At 42.5% G+C, this 18,037-nt stretch overlaps 3 protein-coding genes across 4 annotated transcripts; 2 read left to right on the top strand and 1 right to left on the bottom strand.

Annotated features, from left to right (window-relative positions):
• Positions 1-182: 182 nt before the first annotated feature.
• On the top strand, positions 183-5,069 carry ptger1c (prostaglandin E receptor 1c (subtype EP1)). The gene is made up of 3 exons (XM_037088932.1): positions 183-350; positions 2,964-3,866; positions 4,500-5,069. Exons 2-3 carry the CDS (start codon positions 2,964-2,966, stop codon positions 4,740-4,742), a joined length of 1,146 nt encoding a protein of 381 aa, XP_036944827.1. The 5' UTR covers positions 183-350; the 3' UTR covers positions 4,743-5,069.
• A 60-nt stretch (positions 5,070-5,129) lies between these two features.
• Positions 5,130-12,402, top strand: slc27a1a (solute carrier family 27 member 1a). 2 transcript variants are annotated; one of them, XM_037088928.1, is made up of 13 exons: positions 5,130-5,284; positions 5,874-6,041; positions 6,929-7,323; positions 8,216-8,383; positions 9,200-9,269; positions 9,366-9,457; positions 9,545-9,654; positions 9,772-9,981; positions 10,067-10,193; positions 10,302-10,439; positions 10,630-10,794; positions 11,069-11,215; positions 11,322-12,402. In XM_037088928.1, exons 1-13 carry the CDS (start codon positions 5,259-5,261, stop codon positions 11,477-11,479), a joined length of 1,974 nt encoding a protein of 657 aa, XP_036944823.1. In that variant the 5' UTR covers positions 5,130-5,258; the 3' UTR covers positions 11,480-12,402. The 2 variants fall into 2 exon arrangements, with proteins under 2 accessions (XP_036944823.1, XP_036944824.1); XM_037088929.1 differs by having other exon boundaries at positions 5,143-5,574.
• Positions 12,403-12,570: 168 nt separating this feature from the next.
• trim35-13 (tripartite motif containing 35-13) lies at positions 12,571-15,389 on the bottom strand. The gene is made up of 6 exons (XM_037088931.1): positions 14,738-15,389; positions 13,890-13,985; positions 13,564-13,794; positions 13,438-13,460; positions 13,217-13,335; positions 12,571-13,133 (listed from the first exon to the last, which is right to left on the bottom strand). Exons 1-6 carry the CDS (start codon positions 15,137-15,139, stop codon positions 12,595-12,597), a joined length of 1,410 nt encoding a protein of 469 aa, XP_036944826.1. The 5' UTR covers positions 15,140-15,389; the 3' UTR covers positions 12,571-12,594.
• Positions 15,390-18,037: the final 2,648 nt, after the last annotated feature.

Raw genomic sequence — 18,037 nt, 5'->3', positions numbered from 1 at the left:
AAAACAGCAGTGATGGCCGGTTCAAAAGATCAGCAGAGGAGATGAAAAGATGGAAGAAATACATCCAGAGGGGGAGGCAGGATGGAAAATGCCAGTCCAGCGTGTGCAGATAAATAGCTGCAAAGCCTCCAGAGTAAGAGAGAGAGTGAGAGAGAGAGACAGCTTGACTGGAGAGAAAGAAACCGCCTGAGAAGAAGAGGGGGCAAAGAAAGGGAGGAGAAGAAGAGCAAATAACTGTGAACCATAGTGATAACTGAACGTTGTAAATCAGGCAGCGCTGCAGTCCAGAGACACGTTTGTTCTCTCCCATCTATTCTGCACCGTCCAATACAATCCAGAGTCATTTGAAGGTAAGTTTCATTTATTACTTATTCATAACCATTTAATGGTCATTTACGTCACAGATAACACACTTAGTACGTTCCTCTCTGTAGCAAATTATACAAAGTGAAGCTGAAATATATGCAAAATATAAGAAATAAATACCGAGGCATGACTAAAGAGTTGGAGCCAGATTTTTCATTGATGTCATCTATTTAATCCATTTGAATTATGAATGAGAGATGTGCAGAGTTAGAGAGAGAGATTCACACAGTTCCAATGAGCTATTCAAGACATGGATAATACAGACGGGACACAACTCTGAAATTAGCCAGGTGTCTTTTTTTATACCTGAGTTGCTGAGAAATGTTTTGTTTAAAGACTATTCAGTGAGATAAGAATTAAACAAGAGATTAAGAGACATCTGGATGTTTGAGGGAAGATACAGTGAGGAGTTTCCATGGTAAATCATCTCCAAAATGACTTTCTCTGGCCACTGATCACATCCTCCCAATTGTGCATGGGACCCTGGTCTCTGTTTAATCGTGGATTTCCTCTGTAATTTCCTCACACTCTCAAGGGAGGTACTTTATCTCTGTGTAGGTACATCGCTCACTGAAGAATTGAGAGGGATGAAACAGAGATAATGATACATCAAAACAATTTGCAGAATAAAAAAAACATGAAAGAAGAGGATACAACAATTACACTGTTTGATCAGATGTGAGTTAATGGTGTTAACACAAGGAGAAGCAGCATAGATTTTTGAGTTCCTCCAAACCTCCAAGGGGTCTTTTTTTAACAATGAGAGGTCTGTAACCTCAAGAGTTTCTGTGGAGGAAGCTCTTAAAGCACACAGGTATCAAGATTCAAAGGATTCTACTGATCAGACCAGAGCAAATTTAACTGCAGTTCTGACTTTCTCCATGTCTTCTGATAAAAAGTGCTTTGTGTGATTGAAGATCTCCATCCAAAGAAGGTGTGTGCACTTTATCGGAGAGTATCAATCAATTGCCAAAATACAAAGTAACAAATATCAAGGCTAGTAGTTCATGCAGGATGCATCACAAAAAGGTCACAAAACCTAACATGAGTAAAATTTCACAACTACCTCGTGTGTGAACATTTGTGTCTGACGTCACTTCAGATAGATTTACATCAGTAATGTTGGTTGTTAAATCGTGTATTAACCAGCAGCAAAGTAAGTTTGACTGCAAGATCATTTGTGTTTATCTGGTTTACTTATGAACTGTTTACCAGCCACAAACAGACTGATCACTTTATTACATTAGCTGTGAGCTAACAATAGCCAGCAGCAGCAAACAAGGAAAGGGAAGTCTCTGCTTCAGTTCAGGTAAATTCTCACTATTTGGCACTCACCTGAGACGACCATCCTCTCTCTCGTTGTCAACTCTCCTCTCTGTAACATTACATTCAATACGTAAAGAACACTTCCCCTCCAACTCCAGTCGGCACTTGGCGTTACAGTTACGTGGTGTAAAAACAAACAGCGGATCACAGCCGCAGTCGGGCTGATAAACAGGAATGAAGATAAATCCACTTTTTAATCCCAAAAGTTGGAAGGTAATCTGAGAGCTCTCCTATCGTCAGTAAATGGCTCCAGATCAGAGCAGATCTATAAATGTGACTTTTTATTCATCAGGTCTGGTTTAACACTCTAGCAGCTCTTAGCAGCTGAATAGCGGCTCCACCAATGCAGATGTCTAATGTTTTCTTTTGATGGGGAGCCCCCTATCAGTGGAAATTACATATTGAAAGTTTAATAATAGTAATAATAACCTCAAAGGCAGAGGCTGATTCTAAGTTATAATGCATCTCACATTTTTAAAACCCAAGTATTTTCCTGGCATACTCACAGCATAATGACAGTTTCAGCCAAAACCAAAATGCTGGCAGCTGAAATGGAGTAATGAGTCGGGGTAACAGTCAAGTGAGGAGATGTGGGACAAGGAGCTTTTACAGAGTGGAAAATAAATGAGCAAGGTAGGTTCGTGGCAGGTGGGAGATTTGTGCAACCCAACCACACTAAAGCAGCACAGATGACACAAGTTCCCTACATTTCCACATGACGGTAACGTTCGTTAGAAGTTTGTTAAGCCTCTACTCAGGGCATCCACTTGATACGGTACATTTTCTGAATTTTAACACTAGCTCAGGACGTTTGTCATGTGTCTCAGTATAAAATATGTCCTCCTCCTGTTACTGTAAGTTGCAATGCAGACACCCTGCACAATCTGCATAATATCCTTCTAAAACAACCTTCTATAATCCCATCGCTGAATTCTGTATTGCAAGCAAGTCCTTGTATAAAAATCGGAGACTAAAACAACCTGTGGAAAAGGCTCTGGCAGGCTTCATTATTACATGGGCAGTAGCTCCGTTAATTAAGGTCTAAATGCCAAATGTCCTTGGCAGACCATTTGACCCATTAAGGCATCATAGCGTTCATTAGAAGGCCGTTTTGCATTTAGGACTTCCCTGTTGTCCCGGTGTTGATGAATTACTTGAGGGACCTTAGAAAGCACAACAGGATGACGTAAAAACACCAGCTAACAATGATTGCTTTGTAGCTCTGTATTAACTAATGGAAGTATTTTAATTTTGCTTGTAATTCTCTGTAGATGACACTGAAGATGAGAACTCCATCTACACTCTTGACTTCATTGTCTACCTCTTCTACACCGCCCATCCTCGACCAGATCCTGAAGATCAATTCATCTGAACAGCCCAGTGCCAACATGTCACTTTTGAAACCTCCAGGTATAGGGATGTCCTGCTTCACAATGACATTTGGTGCCATCTCCAACCTCACGGCTCTGGGCATCCTGGCCCGTGTCCGACTTCACCGCCAGTCCAAAGCACCATTTCTGCTACTAACAGTGGCTTTGCTGGTGGCTGACCTGGGAGGTCATGTGATCCTAGGAGCCTTGGCCCTGTATCGGCACATGGACTGGAAGAATGAAACACACTTTGGAGAGCCCACCAAGGAATTTTGTCAGATCTTTGGGGCCAGTATGGTGTTTTTTGGCTTATGCCCTTTACTGTTAGGCTTTGCCATGGCAGTGGAGCGCTGTGTCGCCATCACTCAGCCATTTTTCCACAGTGCCATGATCACATTGGCTCATGCATGGCAAGCGGTGTTATTTGTGTCCTGTCTTGCACTTGTGCTGGCAGTTCTACCTTTATCTGGTGTGGGGACATACACTGTTCAGTATCCCGGGACATGGTGTTTCTTGCGTATCCATGATCCACAGTCTACAGGTGACTACAGTCTGGTTCTGGCCTTCTCATGTCTGGGCCTCACTGCACTCATTTTTTCCCAGCTCTGCAACATTGTGAGTATTGTGGCATTGCTGCAGGCCAGAAGGAAATCCTACGATGTAAATCCAAAATCAACATCTTTCCGTACTCGTCACATGTCTTCAGCATCATCTTCCTCCATATTTTTGTCGTTGGATGTGGAGATGTTGGTGCAACTGGCAGTGATCACTGTGGTTTCCTGCGTATGCTGGATTCCCTTTCTTGTGAGTACTGCTCTTTTAGATTTGTTCCCATTCAGGCAACATATAAGATATGGTCAGACATTTTAGCATAAAACAGTCAAAAATAAACAAAGATTGTCAACAATAGTACTGACGTTATGTCAAAAGATTTCTATGTATGATGTTGCAGGTCTGAGTAAACAAAATGTCAACAAGGATATTTTCACCTATTTTTCTGTATTTTACAGAGCCAAGAAGAGATTTACTGTCTTGTTAAGTCATTAAAAAGTAGTTCTTTCAAACAAAATAAAACTCTCTCTTTCCTCTTACAATCACCTCCGGTTTGACTTAGTTAATCACCACTTCATTAGAGGTTTTGTTTTCCCTCCTGCAGATACCAAAACTCCCACAGTCATCTCCCGCTTCATGCGTCTCCTACTTTAATCATAAACCTATTTTTAAAAAAAACACTGACTTTGACATGAGGGAACCAGGTTTTAGACTCATTCCTGCAGCACTCAGCTAGTCAGCCAAAGATAACGACAGCAAAAACTATAATGAGCTGCAGTTAGTGGCCATATCTTACAAGTTGCACCTTTAAGCAGTCAGGTATGTCTAAGCATATTATGCTCAAGTAAAAACTCTGCATGAGTAATTCTTTGTCTCTCCTTGTAGATCCACATTCTTGTGCTGCAGCTCAAAGAAAGCCCTGAATCACCAGAACAGTCGAAGGACGGGTTCACTCTGCTGAGCCTGCGTATGGCCTCCTGGAATCAGATCTTGGACCCGTGGGTTTACATCTTACTGAGGAAAACTGTGCTTTTCAGAATCTACTCTGCTTTCCACACACAGAGACCCACAGAGACCTTATATAGCTCCTCTGCAGACTCACGCAGGAGGACTCTCAGTCTGCACTGACCCTGTTGTTGTTTAACTTTTTCCTGTTTGTGGACTGAAATAAATTACTACTTTGGTGTGTGTTGTGAAAAATGTCGGAGTGTAAAAACTTGGTTGTGTTGTTGTCAGGCCCTGGTGTTGTCCTCATTGAGAGAGAGCTGAGGGCCCACTGGGCAGCCGTGTGAATGTGGGACGGAAACAGACTTCCACAACATTTCACAGAATGTAGTTAGTAGTCAGAGCCGGTGCTACTATCAATAGCGGCCACCTGCAAATCTGATGGTTGAGCAACTGGGCGGTGCTAGTGCCGTCCAATCAAAATCGAGAACAGCTTGACAAGCGTCGAGTTGAGCCAATGGCAGAGCCGCTGGAGAGGGCTCTTCACCCCGGGGTGGGCGGTGCTTCTTCAGCGAGGACTCTATTCAATATGGAGTACAGAAAATAACCTGATTCACTCTGCATTTCACTGCTCTCATTCAGATTTCGGTCTGTTTTGGATGTCGGGCACAAATTATGACCTCCCCCTCCCCACCGTAGATGCCAGCCTACGGGACTCACTTCGTGTACGTATGACGCATTTTCAAACATAGCTTAAACGCAAACTATTTACTAGCTTACTGTGACACAAAAACCGCGTTGACGAGCAGTGAACTGTTCAAACTGTTGAACCGCTCACAAACTACTGGCTGCCTCAAAACCTGCTGCTCCTCGACGCCTCGACATCCGGGGAGGGGGGGGCAGATTTTAAAAATACTCGACCAATTTTTCCGCGGAAGTAACTTAAGTGAAAAGTTCCTCGAGCGGCGGGGTTATCGGGTGAAAGGTGACATCGCTTCAGCTCACTGACTCGTAGGTAAGTTGTGTGTAACGTGTGGTTCAAGTTGACACACTGACACTTAACTGACGTCTGATTGTGGGCGATGCTTGAATGAGAGCTGACTGCTGTGTGGTATCTTAATTATAACTTTATCCCTGCTCAGGGCTTGTTTATACAATGGTCTTAGCTATTAAGTTATATGTATTTAAAAGAAAATAGAGAAAAAACACGTGTCTGATGTGTACCAGCCTGTTCTACTGTACGCAGTTTCAAGACTGAAGCCATGTAGGCTTGTATCATAAAAGCCCATCTCTGTCCATTTCCTCCATGGCAAGAATGCACAATGCAGCGAGTGTCTCAGCCTCTCTGGGGTCCATGGGAATGCTGCGTCTCTTCGGGGTGTCCTGGTCCTGGAGTCTGGCAGCAGGCCTTGGGGTATATCTGGGCACAAGAACCTGGAAATACTTCTACATTGCAGCACGCACTGCCAAGAGAGACCTGAAGTAAGTTAAAGGGACAGTTCAACCCCAAGTAAAAAGAAAAATGCATATTTTCCCCGTTCACCTGTGGTGCTGTTTCATGTAGTTTCATGTAGGAACAGTATTCTTTCACATCACAGGAGTAAAGCGTACCTACTCACGGACTAGAGGCTTTGCTCATGACAGCATGGGATGTAAACATTAATCTCTCCTCCTCTGCTTTGTATCTTAGCTTACTAGCCTTGCATCCATGAGCAGATTCTTGCTTCCTTCAGTGGGGTGGTACAGGTATAGCTAGTTTTTCACACCATCCATCTCCATTATAATGAAGAGAAGGCAGACAACTCTACAGTCAATGTCTCCAAAACATGACAACTCACACCAAAACAATTTATTTGGATAAAAAGCACTAAACACAATTGCCAGAATAAATGGGAGCTAAGTACGTTTCTGCAAAACCACAGATGAATTAAACTGAACTTTTTGTAGCAACATTATATTTGGTTTGGTTATAATTTCTATCTCACTCTCGTCACAACACTGTGCTTATTCTCCAGTCAATTTAGTGCACAGAAACCACTTTTTAGATTAGAGAACAATTATGATTTGGGTTAAAAATACCAAATGTGGGTTAATGTTACAATAATGGATGGACATGATCCAATTTCCTGTGAAAGAAGATTTGATTTTGCTTTTGCAAAAAAGTCAACCTTCAACCTGCTGTGGTTTGCAGAAATGTCAACTGCCAACATTAAATCCTTTGCAGCTGGTAAGAGATCAAAAGTTATTTTTAATTTTGGGCTGAGGTTGTCCTTTTTAAATATTTCCAAATAATAACTCTGGTAATGCTAGTGGTTCTACATATTTACTTTCCGGATTTCTTCTTGTCTTCCTCCTCTGTCCCTCACCAGCGGCCTGTATGTGCTGCTGAGAGTGAAGATGGCTTTGTGGCGCTACATGCGCAATGGAAGTAACATTCCCTCCATATTCGCTCAGACAGTAAAACTCCACCCAAATAAACCAGCGCTGATCTATGAGGCTACAGGTGAAACATGGACCTTTGCACAGCTGGATGAGCTGTCCAATGCAGTGGCCCACTGGGCAAGAGGTCAGGGATGGGTCTCTGGGGATGTGGTGGCCCTCTTCATGGAAAGCAGGCCGTTACAGGTGGCACTTTGGCTGGGCTTTGCCAAGGTTGGAGTGGAAGCTGCACTCATCAACTTCAACCTTCGCCATGATTCCCTCCTGCACTGTGTTGGGGTGTCAGGGTCACGAGCTATTGTGTTCGGAGCTGAGCTTGCTGATGGTAAGAGTCATTAAAAGATGTCATGATATCGATACATTTTCTGTGTAACATCAAGTGGGCATTTTGTTCTGTGGCGTCACACTTTAACACCCATGTTGTGTGTGATAATGACTGTGTCTCCCTCATGTCATGTGGTCAGGACATGCTGCCGATGATCACAACTCCTTTGCAATCTCTTTTTGAAGTTAGTTAATGTTTGATTCTCTTGGTTCTCTGTTACAATAGAAACATGTGACTCCATTGTCCCTGTGGTCTCTGTGATGTCCCACCTGTGTGTGTATTTAATTACGTTAGTGGAATATTTTCATTATTTGATCAGACATCCATTTTGTATTCTGTGCTTTTCTTGTAATCTCATCACACAGCTCTGTGTTGTTGTCATTTGTCAGTTTTATAGGCATAATTGTCTCAGACGTTATATTATGATTAGTTTGACATTTGATTCAATAAATTGTTACAGCTAGGGCTAAACATACACAAAGAAATCATGTGATTATTTTGACAGATATTGCAATTGCACCTACGTGCCTGCATGTGCGCACTCATTGCATTTGACCAGAATCTTCCACAGGGCTAGGGTGATGTATTGCTAGAGCTACTGGCGAGCTAGTAGCACAAGGATGACAGGGAAAGTGAAGCCAAGATGTCCTAATACTGACATACTAGCTTTATGGCAATGAGCACTAAAATAGCCATGTTCTTTGTTTATGTTCATTATGATAATGTGTTCTCTTAGTGACATGACATGAGATAGTTGGGTATGATTGGCTATGATAACGATGTGCTGCAGTCACAGCACACAGCCTCTGACCCTGCGGTACATTCTTATTTAAAATTGAGAGTTTTAACTGACCTGACTGGTGTCCTCTGTTCCCATCTTCCTCTTGTTCAGCCATGTTGGAGGTCAGGTCCTCCCTCAGCCAGTCCATGGTACGGTTCTGTACAGGAGACCTCAGTGCAGAACATCTTGCCAGCCTGAGTGCTCAACCTCTGGACCCAATGCTAGCCTCTGCAGCTAGACATTCCCCTTCACCTTGTGTTCCCCCCAAAGGGATGAACGGTGAGTACCTTCTCGTTTCCCGGAACTCAACTCTGACTCTGTTGAAGAGTTCATCTGTTTGTTAATGAGTTCCCTCGTGAACATCCTCTTCAAACCGGACCACTGTTTTGTTTTTACTCTGTTCTGAATGCCCACATTTGTGTTTCTTTTCTCAGTCTGCTGTCGAGTTTCTGAACTGAAATTGCTTTCCAGTAATTATGTGACTTAGGTGTGATGAGTTGAACACTCGGCTGTGTAGAACTTTGAGTGTGATAAGTCATTTTGAATTCAAGACTGATATTGACCTTTTTCCCTGGACAGCTGTTTGGAGTAGGCATGAATTACTTGCTGAGATGTGTACGGTCTGAAAAACAAACCATATCCCCGAAAAATGGTAAATCAGAAATTAATGGATATATTATTCACCATTGAAGGTGTGAACCCGAGACACACTAGAGATTTGTTTTGCTCAGGAAAATATGCGGTGGAATAAAAACGACTTTATTTTCTGCTCCGTCTTTCTTTGGGTTCACTGAATAATGCCAGTGGTCACTACCCACTGCAGTTGCTTCACACATGCCTAAGTGTTGTTGTCTTGTCTGCACACTGTATTTTTGTGATTCAGTGTGTTGTTGTCTTGTCATGTCCTGGACACCACTGTTTTGACCAGCTCTTGACTATGTCTCATTTGCACATAAAACAGATCCTTACTTCAGTGTGACCTCCTAGTTCAAGGTTATATAGAAGGATATTCACACAGTGACTGAATGTTGTTACCTGTATGGATCTTAAATCTGGAGTGTATAATTGTACTGCTCTGTATTTTATCTTCTGCAGATCGTCTTTTTTATATTTACACCTCCGGCACCACAGGACTGCCAAAGGCTGCCATTGTGGTACATAGTCGGTATGTCACTCACAGAAAAGCAGAACTCCCCATACTTGCCACATTTGCTGCACAAATGATGATAGACTGAGAATATTTCCTATGTTCCCACAACAGTTACTACAGAATCGCAGCTTTTGGGTATTTTGCCTTTTGCATGCGCCCTGATGACATCATCTACGACTGCCTGCCTCTCTATCACTCAGCAGGTACATGATGTTACCCTCCAGCTCTTCATGAACAGTTTCCACTCAAAGTTTCCATTTATTAAAGTGTTTGCTATCTCTTCTTTTCAGGTAATATCATGGGAGTTGGTCAGTGCCTGATCCACGGACTCACTGTGGTTGTGAAGAAGAAATTCTCTGCCAGCCGTTTCTGGGAAGATTGCATTAAGCACAACTGCACTGTAAGAGCTTGTGTTTGGAAAATGTTCAGAAGTGCCGTATTTTACAAAATCAATAACTATAAAAGTTTAATTTTGATCAAGTGCTGCTGCAATAACAAGACTGCTCTCTCATCGCAGGTGGTGCAGTATATCGGGGAAATCTGCCGCTACCTCCTGTCTCAGCCAGTTCGACCATCAGAAAAAGACCACAAAGTTCGGCTGGCAGTGGGAAACGGGTTGCGCCCCAGTGTGTGGGAGGCATTCACAGAACGTTTTGGGGTGGCACAGATTGGCGAGTTCTACGGAGCAACCGAGTGCAACTGCAGCATTGCCAACATGGATGGAAAGGTCAGCAATCGGTGTTACTTATGTCTGCACAAAAAAAAATGTGAATCAAATGTGTATCAGAGTTGAGCTGATTATTTCCTGCCAGGTGGGAGCCTGCGGATTCAACAGTCGCATTCTCCCCAACGTGTACCCAATCCGTCTGGTGAGAGTGGACGAGGACAGCATGGAGCTGGTGCGAAACAGCCAGGGCCTCTGTGTGCCTTGTCGCCCTGGTAAATAATACTGAAAACTTCAATAATGACTTTGATGGATGAAGTTTGTGGTTTTTAAGTGTTTTGTTCCACTGAAATCACTCCATTAGTCTCCACCGTGTCTTGCAGGGGAACCGGGGCTTCTGGTGGGTCGTATCAACCAAAAGGACCCATTAAGGCGTTTCGATGGTTATGCTAACCAGGATGCTACAAGGAAGAAGATAGCGAACAATGTCTTTAAGAAAAATGATTCTGCATATATATCAGGTTACCAGTCCTTCATATTTTTCAAAGTACACATGGAGAGTCCAAATAAATAAACCAACACAGTTTGATTGCTAGTCCCTTGAGTGCAAACCATTATTTAGGAAAATAAATGAAAATGCATTTATTTGTTATTGCAAATGAACCCTTCATCATTATATTTCTGTTGTTTGGTTCCATATGTCTCCTGTAGGTGACGTGCTGGTGATGGATGAACTGGGCTACATGTACTTCCGTGACCGTGGAGGGGACACATTCCGCTGGAGAGGAGAAAATGTTTCCACAACCGAGGTGGAGGGCATTCTCAGCAGTCTCCTGGGTCAGACTGATGTAGCTGTGTATGGTGTGGCAGTGCAAGGTGAGAGTTAACTTTCTATATGTACTTCTTTCAGTGTTACATTGCGACCTTGATTGTTCTTAACACTCACTCCCAGGTTAAGTTACATAAAAGAGGTGGACATTTTTGAGACTGTCCTTATCTCTGAAGAAAAAGTACACAAATAGTAAAGTAAATTAGAAAATAATGACAGCAAGTTTAAAGAAAGTACCACGTTTATTTGTTACAGCCCTAGTTATTTCTCTTTGAGGCAGATTGCTTGTGACTGTACTCATTACTCCATGTGTCATCCCAGGTGTGGAAGGTAAGGCCGGCATGGCTGCCATTGCAGACACCACAGGGAGTTTTGACTGCAACAGTTTCTTGGAGGAAGTCCAGCGAGCTCTTCCACCGTATGCTCGCCCTGTGTTCCTGCGTATCTCCCCACAAGTAGACACCACAGGTAAATTGCCCTGATCTTCCATACTGAGTTCATGAAAGTTTTTTTTGCTATAACTTATAATTTCATACCATTAAATAAATGTATGTATCTCCACATTCTTGCATAGGTACATTTAAAATCCAGAAAACCAGGCTGCAGAGGGAGGGATATGACCCACGCCTCACTACTGACCAGATCTTCTTTTTGAACGCAAGAGCTGCACGTTATGAGGCCGTAAACGAGGAGCTATACAATGCTATAGCTGAGGGAAGAATGTCTTTATGACATGGAGGCTGTAGCAGGGCAGCCTGTGTGCCAGATGCTCTTGAGAGAGGATAAGTTATGCACATGCTGGTGTCAGGATCAGTCAGTCTTTGTGGATCACCTGCCTGGATTTTAACCTTTCAGGGAACTGAGTTGAGAGGACTACTTACAGTACATAGGTGTAAGGAGTAATGTTACATATGATGTTTTAACACTGTATGAGTAACACACCAGGAGAGAATAGGAGGGCATTTATTCCCTTTTTTAATAACTTTTTTTTTTTTAATTAGCAAATCAACACCTCAAAAAGCCTTTGAGCATATCCGCACATGGAGTGGGCTCCTCCCACAATGCAATAGGATACATGATACAATGATGTGGTTAGGACAGCGAGGGGTAGTATCACATCAAACTCTGTTACAGGGTTAATACCCAGTTACAAAATATGCTGCAAGAATAATTTTGTGTAGGTTGAAGCAATACTTGAGTGTGAAGCAATGAAGTTAATGCTGTGTGTTTGGGTGAGTCTGAGAGATCTTCAACACCACAAGACAACTAGATTAAACACTAACCATAGACTCTTTTTTTGTTTTTTTTTAATGCAATGAAAAACTAATCGCACTTGTCATGTTTGAACTTCTGAACAACAGTGGCACGGGTTTGCAAACACACAAACGTTGTTACTGTATGTGCCTTATGAAACTTCAGATCTGTGTTCAGTTTTTTTTAATGCATTTCTTGGAAAGGAGCTCAAAAGATTGTGGATATCACAATAGTGATTTTGTGTCATGCAAAGCTGAGTCACATTATGACTCACATGTTTTATGTAACAAATCTTATCTGTGTAGTAATATATAGTTGTTAAAGATATGAAGACATTTACACTTTCAGATCTCACAGACTAAATTTTTTTGATGTAACTCAAATTAAATATTTTAAAACAATTTGTTTCATGTTGTTCATTAAAAAAGGAACTAAGAGGTAAATGTTGCTTTTGTTTTCTTGGACATGCAGCGTCACAGTCATCCCTTGCAAAAGCAAAAAAAATGATCAAACCTTTGCAAGCATGATAGCCGTTCATGTCTTGTACTGGATTTGTACCCAAATAATGTTTGGCGAAACGTGTCCCATGTGTATCAGCGGTCTGTTGACACCAGTATACTTGTGGGGAGGATCTTCAGTGGATGCTCTTTGCAGGCCGTGCAAAAGTAGGGAAAGGCTCTGGGTGTGATGACCTCTTTGAAGGTGTAGAGCGGTGTTCTCTCTCCAGGGTCGTAAAAAGTCACCTTGCCTCGGTCCATGTCTAAAACTATTCTGATCACGTCTGGGTGCTTTGTCATGGTCAGCGGCTCCCATGGTGCTGTGCAGGCCTTGTGCTCTCCGTTGCGAAACCTTATAGACCAGAATCCCTCTGCAGGTGTCAGCACGTGCTTACCCTTCCTGTTGATGGACTCGCTGGCTATTCCCAGAACCCAGTAGGTGTTGTCCTTCACCTCCACGTCCCAGCTGTGGCGTCCACAGCTGTAGCTCTCTGTACCCAGCATCTCGGCGCTGATGTCAAACCGTTCTGGGTTGTCTGGCAACTTGAAAATCTGGGTACAGTTCTGCACAACAGTGAGATCCTCTGAGAGGATGAAGCAGCTTGCTGCAGTGTTCGGATCCAGGATGACAGGATCTTGAGAGAAAAAGTTTAAGTTACTAATGTGGAATGAAAAGAGCTGAACAAGGATATGACTAGTTATTCTCTGAGGAACTCACTATATTTAATTATACTCTTCATCTTCTCCCACACTTGATATTTCAGAGAGCCCAAGTGCTTGCCCACATCAACCAGAGCACCAGAAATAGGCTCTGGATCAAGGGGAATCCTCCAGGTTCTGAAAAGACACTTCAGCAGTGAGTAGTTGAGAATGGTCTCTAGAGATAAATTATCCTAAAGTAAACCTCAACAGGATCTCAGATATTGCAGCAAAATTTACCTCTTAATTGTTTCCTTGTAATTCTGAAAACAAGAGGACAACTTTAGTCACGTGCACGAACGACAGTAAGGAATATTACAGTAAAGATTTGTTACTTGAGTCTTTGATAGCAACAGTATTATTTACCTTAAGAAATGGGATATCATGAGATTTCATCTCCTGTTCCACTAGTCGGATGGTGTTGGAGAGAGATATCATTTCATTGCTTATCTCTTCAATCTGCAGATTAATCTTCAGACTCTTCTGATCCTCCTCAGCCTTTAAAGTTGAAAGTCTGGCAGCCTCCTGCTCCTTCAGAAAACGGTGAAGGGCTTCGAATTCCTCCTTGATCTGTGTTTCGGTATGTTCCGCTTGGTTCTGGAAAGTGACATGATTGAAGGGTAATCATTCCTCCACACACAACTCTTTGGTACCATCAAGGTGACATGATGTACAGATGGTAATGACAGTACCTTGACATGTTCTGCCATTTCTTCGCAGAGAATTTTCGCCTTCTTGTACAGCTGCAGCTTCTCTTTCAAGGGCAGCAGCGCACTCTTCAGTTCCTCCTATAAAGGCAGTGACAGAGCATCAACACTTTAGTGCACGGTCAGTCTGGCAGGTGGTCAGACTGTCAGCACAGCGTGGGGCTTTCAGCTGGCATTTTCTCTGCCCTGGCAGTATTCCCTATAAATGCAAAGCTGTGCAATATCAAGTCGGGACAAATCTATGGGAAAGGATGTGATACCCTGATTACAGCAAAATTGACTGAGCTCATCCAACTCAGATAGGGAGAAAATGGCAACCAGTGGATTCAATTTACATTAATAGATCGGAGCGCGGGAGTAGAATGAATGTGGCGTCACAGAAACCTTGTGGGAGTCGAGTTTCAGTCCTCTCGGGACACCAGTGGCGACAGCAAACCAAAAATATAAATCTATTATTAGAATGTTAATGAACTCTACCAAACACCTTCACACATATCAGCATATCAGGCTGAGAGGAGCACAAAGGTAATAAAATAAAAGTCAAAACTAGTGAAAAACACAAACTTTTTTCACAATGCAGAAAAACTTAAAACAATGTCCGGATACAAGATCCAGCCTCTGTAATTCATGAAATCATGGATGAAGAATTTCATTGTAACTGGTCAACTGAATAAATTATGTCAAATTAAGTGAATTATCCTCCTATTGTAATCCACGTTAGTTTAGTTAGTTTAATGACTTTGGTAATCGGTTAATGTGCAGCTCAAACAATGAACTTATGCCACCATTGTTAGACAGAAGGGTGACCGACACTGTTACTTTAATGTGCCTACCTTACAGTCATGGGCACCCTCCCCAATGGGATAGAGCCTGTGCCCAATGTGTGCAGCTGCTTTCCCACATAAACCACAGATTGGCTCCAGGTCCTCCAAACAGAACAGCGTGAGCTTTTCTCCATGCTCCTTACAGGCATTGGGGTCATTCTTGCTTCTGTCTTCCTTGAAGGATTCACAGGACCTCTGCAGCATACTGCTCACAACTATCTGATCCATAGAGGAGCGGCGCCAGCACAGAGGACAGCAGTGTGAGTCCTCACTGCCTTGTGTCTCCCAGCTGTCTTTCAGACAGGCTTTACAAAATCTGTGTCTGCACGTGAGCACCACTGGCTGACTGAGAATATGGCCACAAATTGGACAGGAAAGGTCATCCTCAAGATGAGTGCGTCTGGTGGCCATTCTTCTCCACAGGGCTTTGATGACAAGGCAGCATCTGAAGCCCCTCCCACATCTCTGGAGCACAACCTCATCTTAACCTCAGGAATAAGTGTTAATACCTTAGCTCCCAAAGGCGTATCCTGTGTTGTGCAGTGTTGTGTTGAGCATGCACATTGCACGTTCTCAAATAAACACCACAGGTCAGAATAAAAGGGAACCGGCTTTACATTTAAGAGGTAGTATCTGTGCAGATCAGCCTGAATAACTCCCGGACTACAGAGGAGATTAAGGTGAGCTCTAGGATATTTGCACTCAAGATGGTCTTTTGATTAGAGTTAGGTCCTTAATCATGCTGTGATCACCTCTTAGTAATTTGAGAAGTCAGTTAAAACAATCTGTCAGAGTGTAATGAACGAGTTCACAGAGAAACAATGTCCAAAATAAGACTGGGGGAGTGGATATAAATAAACCGAAGTAACCGATTTGGACCGAAGTTATGCGGGTGAAGAATCATGCTCCAGCTGACCATTGCAGCAGTTTCCACTGTCAAGTTTAGATTTCAGCAATTTTAAGAATTGACACATGTTTATATATATCAGTCAGTTCTCTTTTTTGTATAAAACACAAAACCATTGATTTGTCAGAGTTTTGGAGGCAAATAGAGAGTTTTTCAGTGCAAGATGTGCACACAGTAGCTTTGTCATCCTGCAGGTTAATTTGATAAGTTTGAAAGTATTTCACAGTAAGCTGACCTTGTTTGAGCTGTCATCAAGTATTTTGTTGAAGTTAGTTTCCAAGAATCAATGTGGCACTAAAAATAGGACAAGAGTGTGAAGAAAGAGATGGGAAGGAAATAGAAAACAGCAGGTAGGCTGGTGCTGCCGGTTCCTGCACGTAATACACTGTAGTCCTCACATCTCACACGTGTTACGTTAAAGGACCTATGTGTGGGTCAAAGTTTGGGATGGCGGACCACCCAATAGACATTTAGTATCTAGTTGATGCTTACATATAACAGTATGACATCTGGCAGTGTGATTACTGTTTATAACCAACTGAATCCCCCTCATCTCACCCTCTCCTTCAGTGACCACTAAAAGTGTCATCAGTGTCAGTAGAGTTAGTGTTTGCTCTGTCCACTCTGGGCTACCGTAGAAACATGGCAATTCAACATGGCGGACTCTGCCTCAACATCCCACAGCGGCAGTAAAAAAAATCATTTGTAGGAGCGTCACAACCTCCACCTTGTTTCACTCTCAGAGTTTGAACCATTCACTCCTCTTACATTTGGATTAAATACATTTTTTTTTTCAAGTTTGCTGGGGGCTAAACTGGAAGTTAGCAGGCTCAACCAGCTGAAGACTCAAGTATGTAAACTCTGTGGGCCCCACAGTTTGGTTGACATGGGTATTTTTATACCTAAGAAGTTAAGATTTTTTGGTATCATGCACCACTGAGCAGCTTTCCTAAAAATGGACAGTGCCACAACTCCAATGCTGTATCCACATTTCCCATGAAAAGGAGCTGCTCCCTCTGCAGATATAAAAGGCTCATTATGAGGTAACAAAAACACATCAATTTTACAGTAATGCACATTAGTGTGGTTATGAATTACTTCATTTCTGCCTCTAAATCCTACATACTGGTCCGATAAGATATTATCATGCTAAGTTTTAGAATAATAGACAGGTATAATTGTATTTGTATGTTTACAGTCCCCTGAAAGCCTTCTAACATGCTACAGCATGGCTTAACACTGTTAATGTTACAGGAGAAGAATCCAACAAGAGTCATTTGGTCCATTCTGAGTGATTTAACTATAAACTTTTTATTTTTATCACCCGCCCTGAGCAATCCCTCACCAAATAAGTGACAGACTTGCTGAAAAGCCAAAGTGAAAATTTGATTTGAGTCGGTGCCCGTGCCAGGGCAGCAGTTCAGAGCCATTGATAGTAACAGTAAACAGATCCTCTGTACACACACACACACACACACACACTATGGCCATGCCAGATTTCTAATGGTTACTAGGCAGATAGCAGATGCTGCTCTTAATTTGCATTTCCTTTTTTATAAAGTCAGTTTTATGCGTTTTCAATATTTCATAACAATTTCCCATCATGCAATTTAAAGTTATGGTTGAAGAGGAAGCTGTTCTGGTTAAACTGCAGTTTATTAAACTGAAAAAATGGTTTTAAAACAGCTGAGATGAAATTAATTGGGAAAAGACAGATGGATTGCTTTGCTGTGTGGGTTCATCTGCTCATCACGCTCATCTGCGTGTGTGTGTGCAGGAAGCTCATTCAGAGACGAACAGAAATAATGAGGAAGATGTCAGTCATTTTACTGCTGTGCAGAGCCTATAAAGCCCGTGGGGAAGAGCGGGGAGACCTCACATGAAACTAAAGTTTTCCATGACACTTTTCAGTTTCAACATTACAAGTCTGGCATTAATCATTGTCTAAGATAAAGATCATTCATCATGTTAAAGGATAACCTACATGCTTGACCTATAGATACATTACGCATGCCCCCTGTGTCGTGCAGCACTCAAAGAAAGAGCAGAATACATTCTTAATAATCTTACCTTACAGTCAGTGAATGCCTCCTTTATGGGATACACTCTGTGATTGATATGCAGGCCTGTTGCATGGCATCTAGAGCAGACAGGCTCCAGATCAGCCACACAGAGGAGGATCAGTCTATTTCCATGTGCTTCACATGATTTATGTGGAAGTCCATTGCTCTCTTTAAAGCAGAGAGGACACTCTTTAGTACCATGTTGTATCCAGAACTGCTCCAAACACAAGTTACAAAAGCTCAGATCACAGTCGATGCAGCAGAGGACCACCGGAGACAGGAAGATTTCTGCACACACAGCGCAGCAGGTCTCGTCCACACCCAGGCATGAGATGTCAA

The sequence above is a fragment of the Acanthopagrus latus genome, chromosome 23 (genome assembly GCF_904848185.1).
Source record: "Acanthopagrus latus isolate v.2019 chromosome 23, fAcaLat1.1, whole genome shotgun sequence".
Classification (NCBI taxonomy): domain Eukaryota; kingdom Metazoa; phylum Chordata; class Actinopteri; order Spariformes; family Sparidae; genus Acanthopagrus; species Acanthopagrus latus.
The sequence above is the reverse complement of the archived record's forward strand: the minus strand, read 5'-3'. Positions and strand labels throughout refer to the sequence as shown.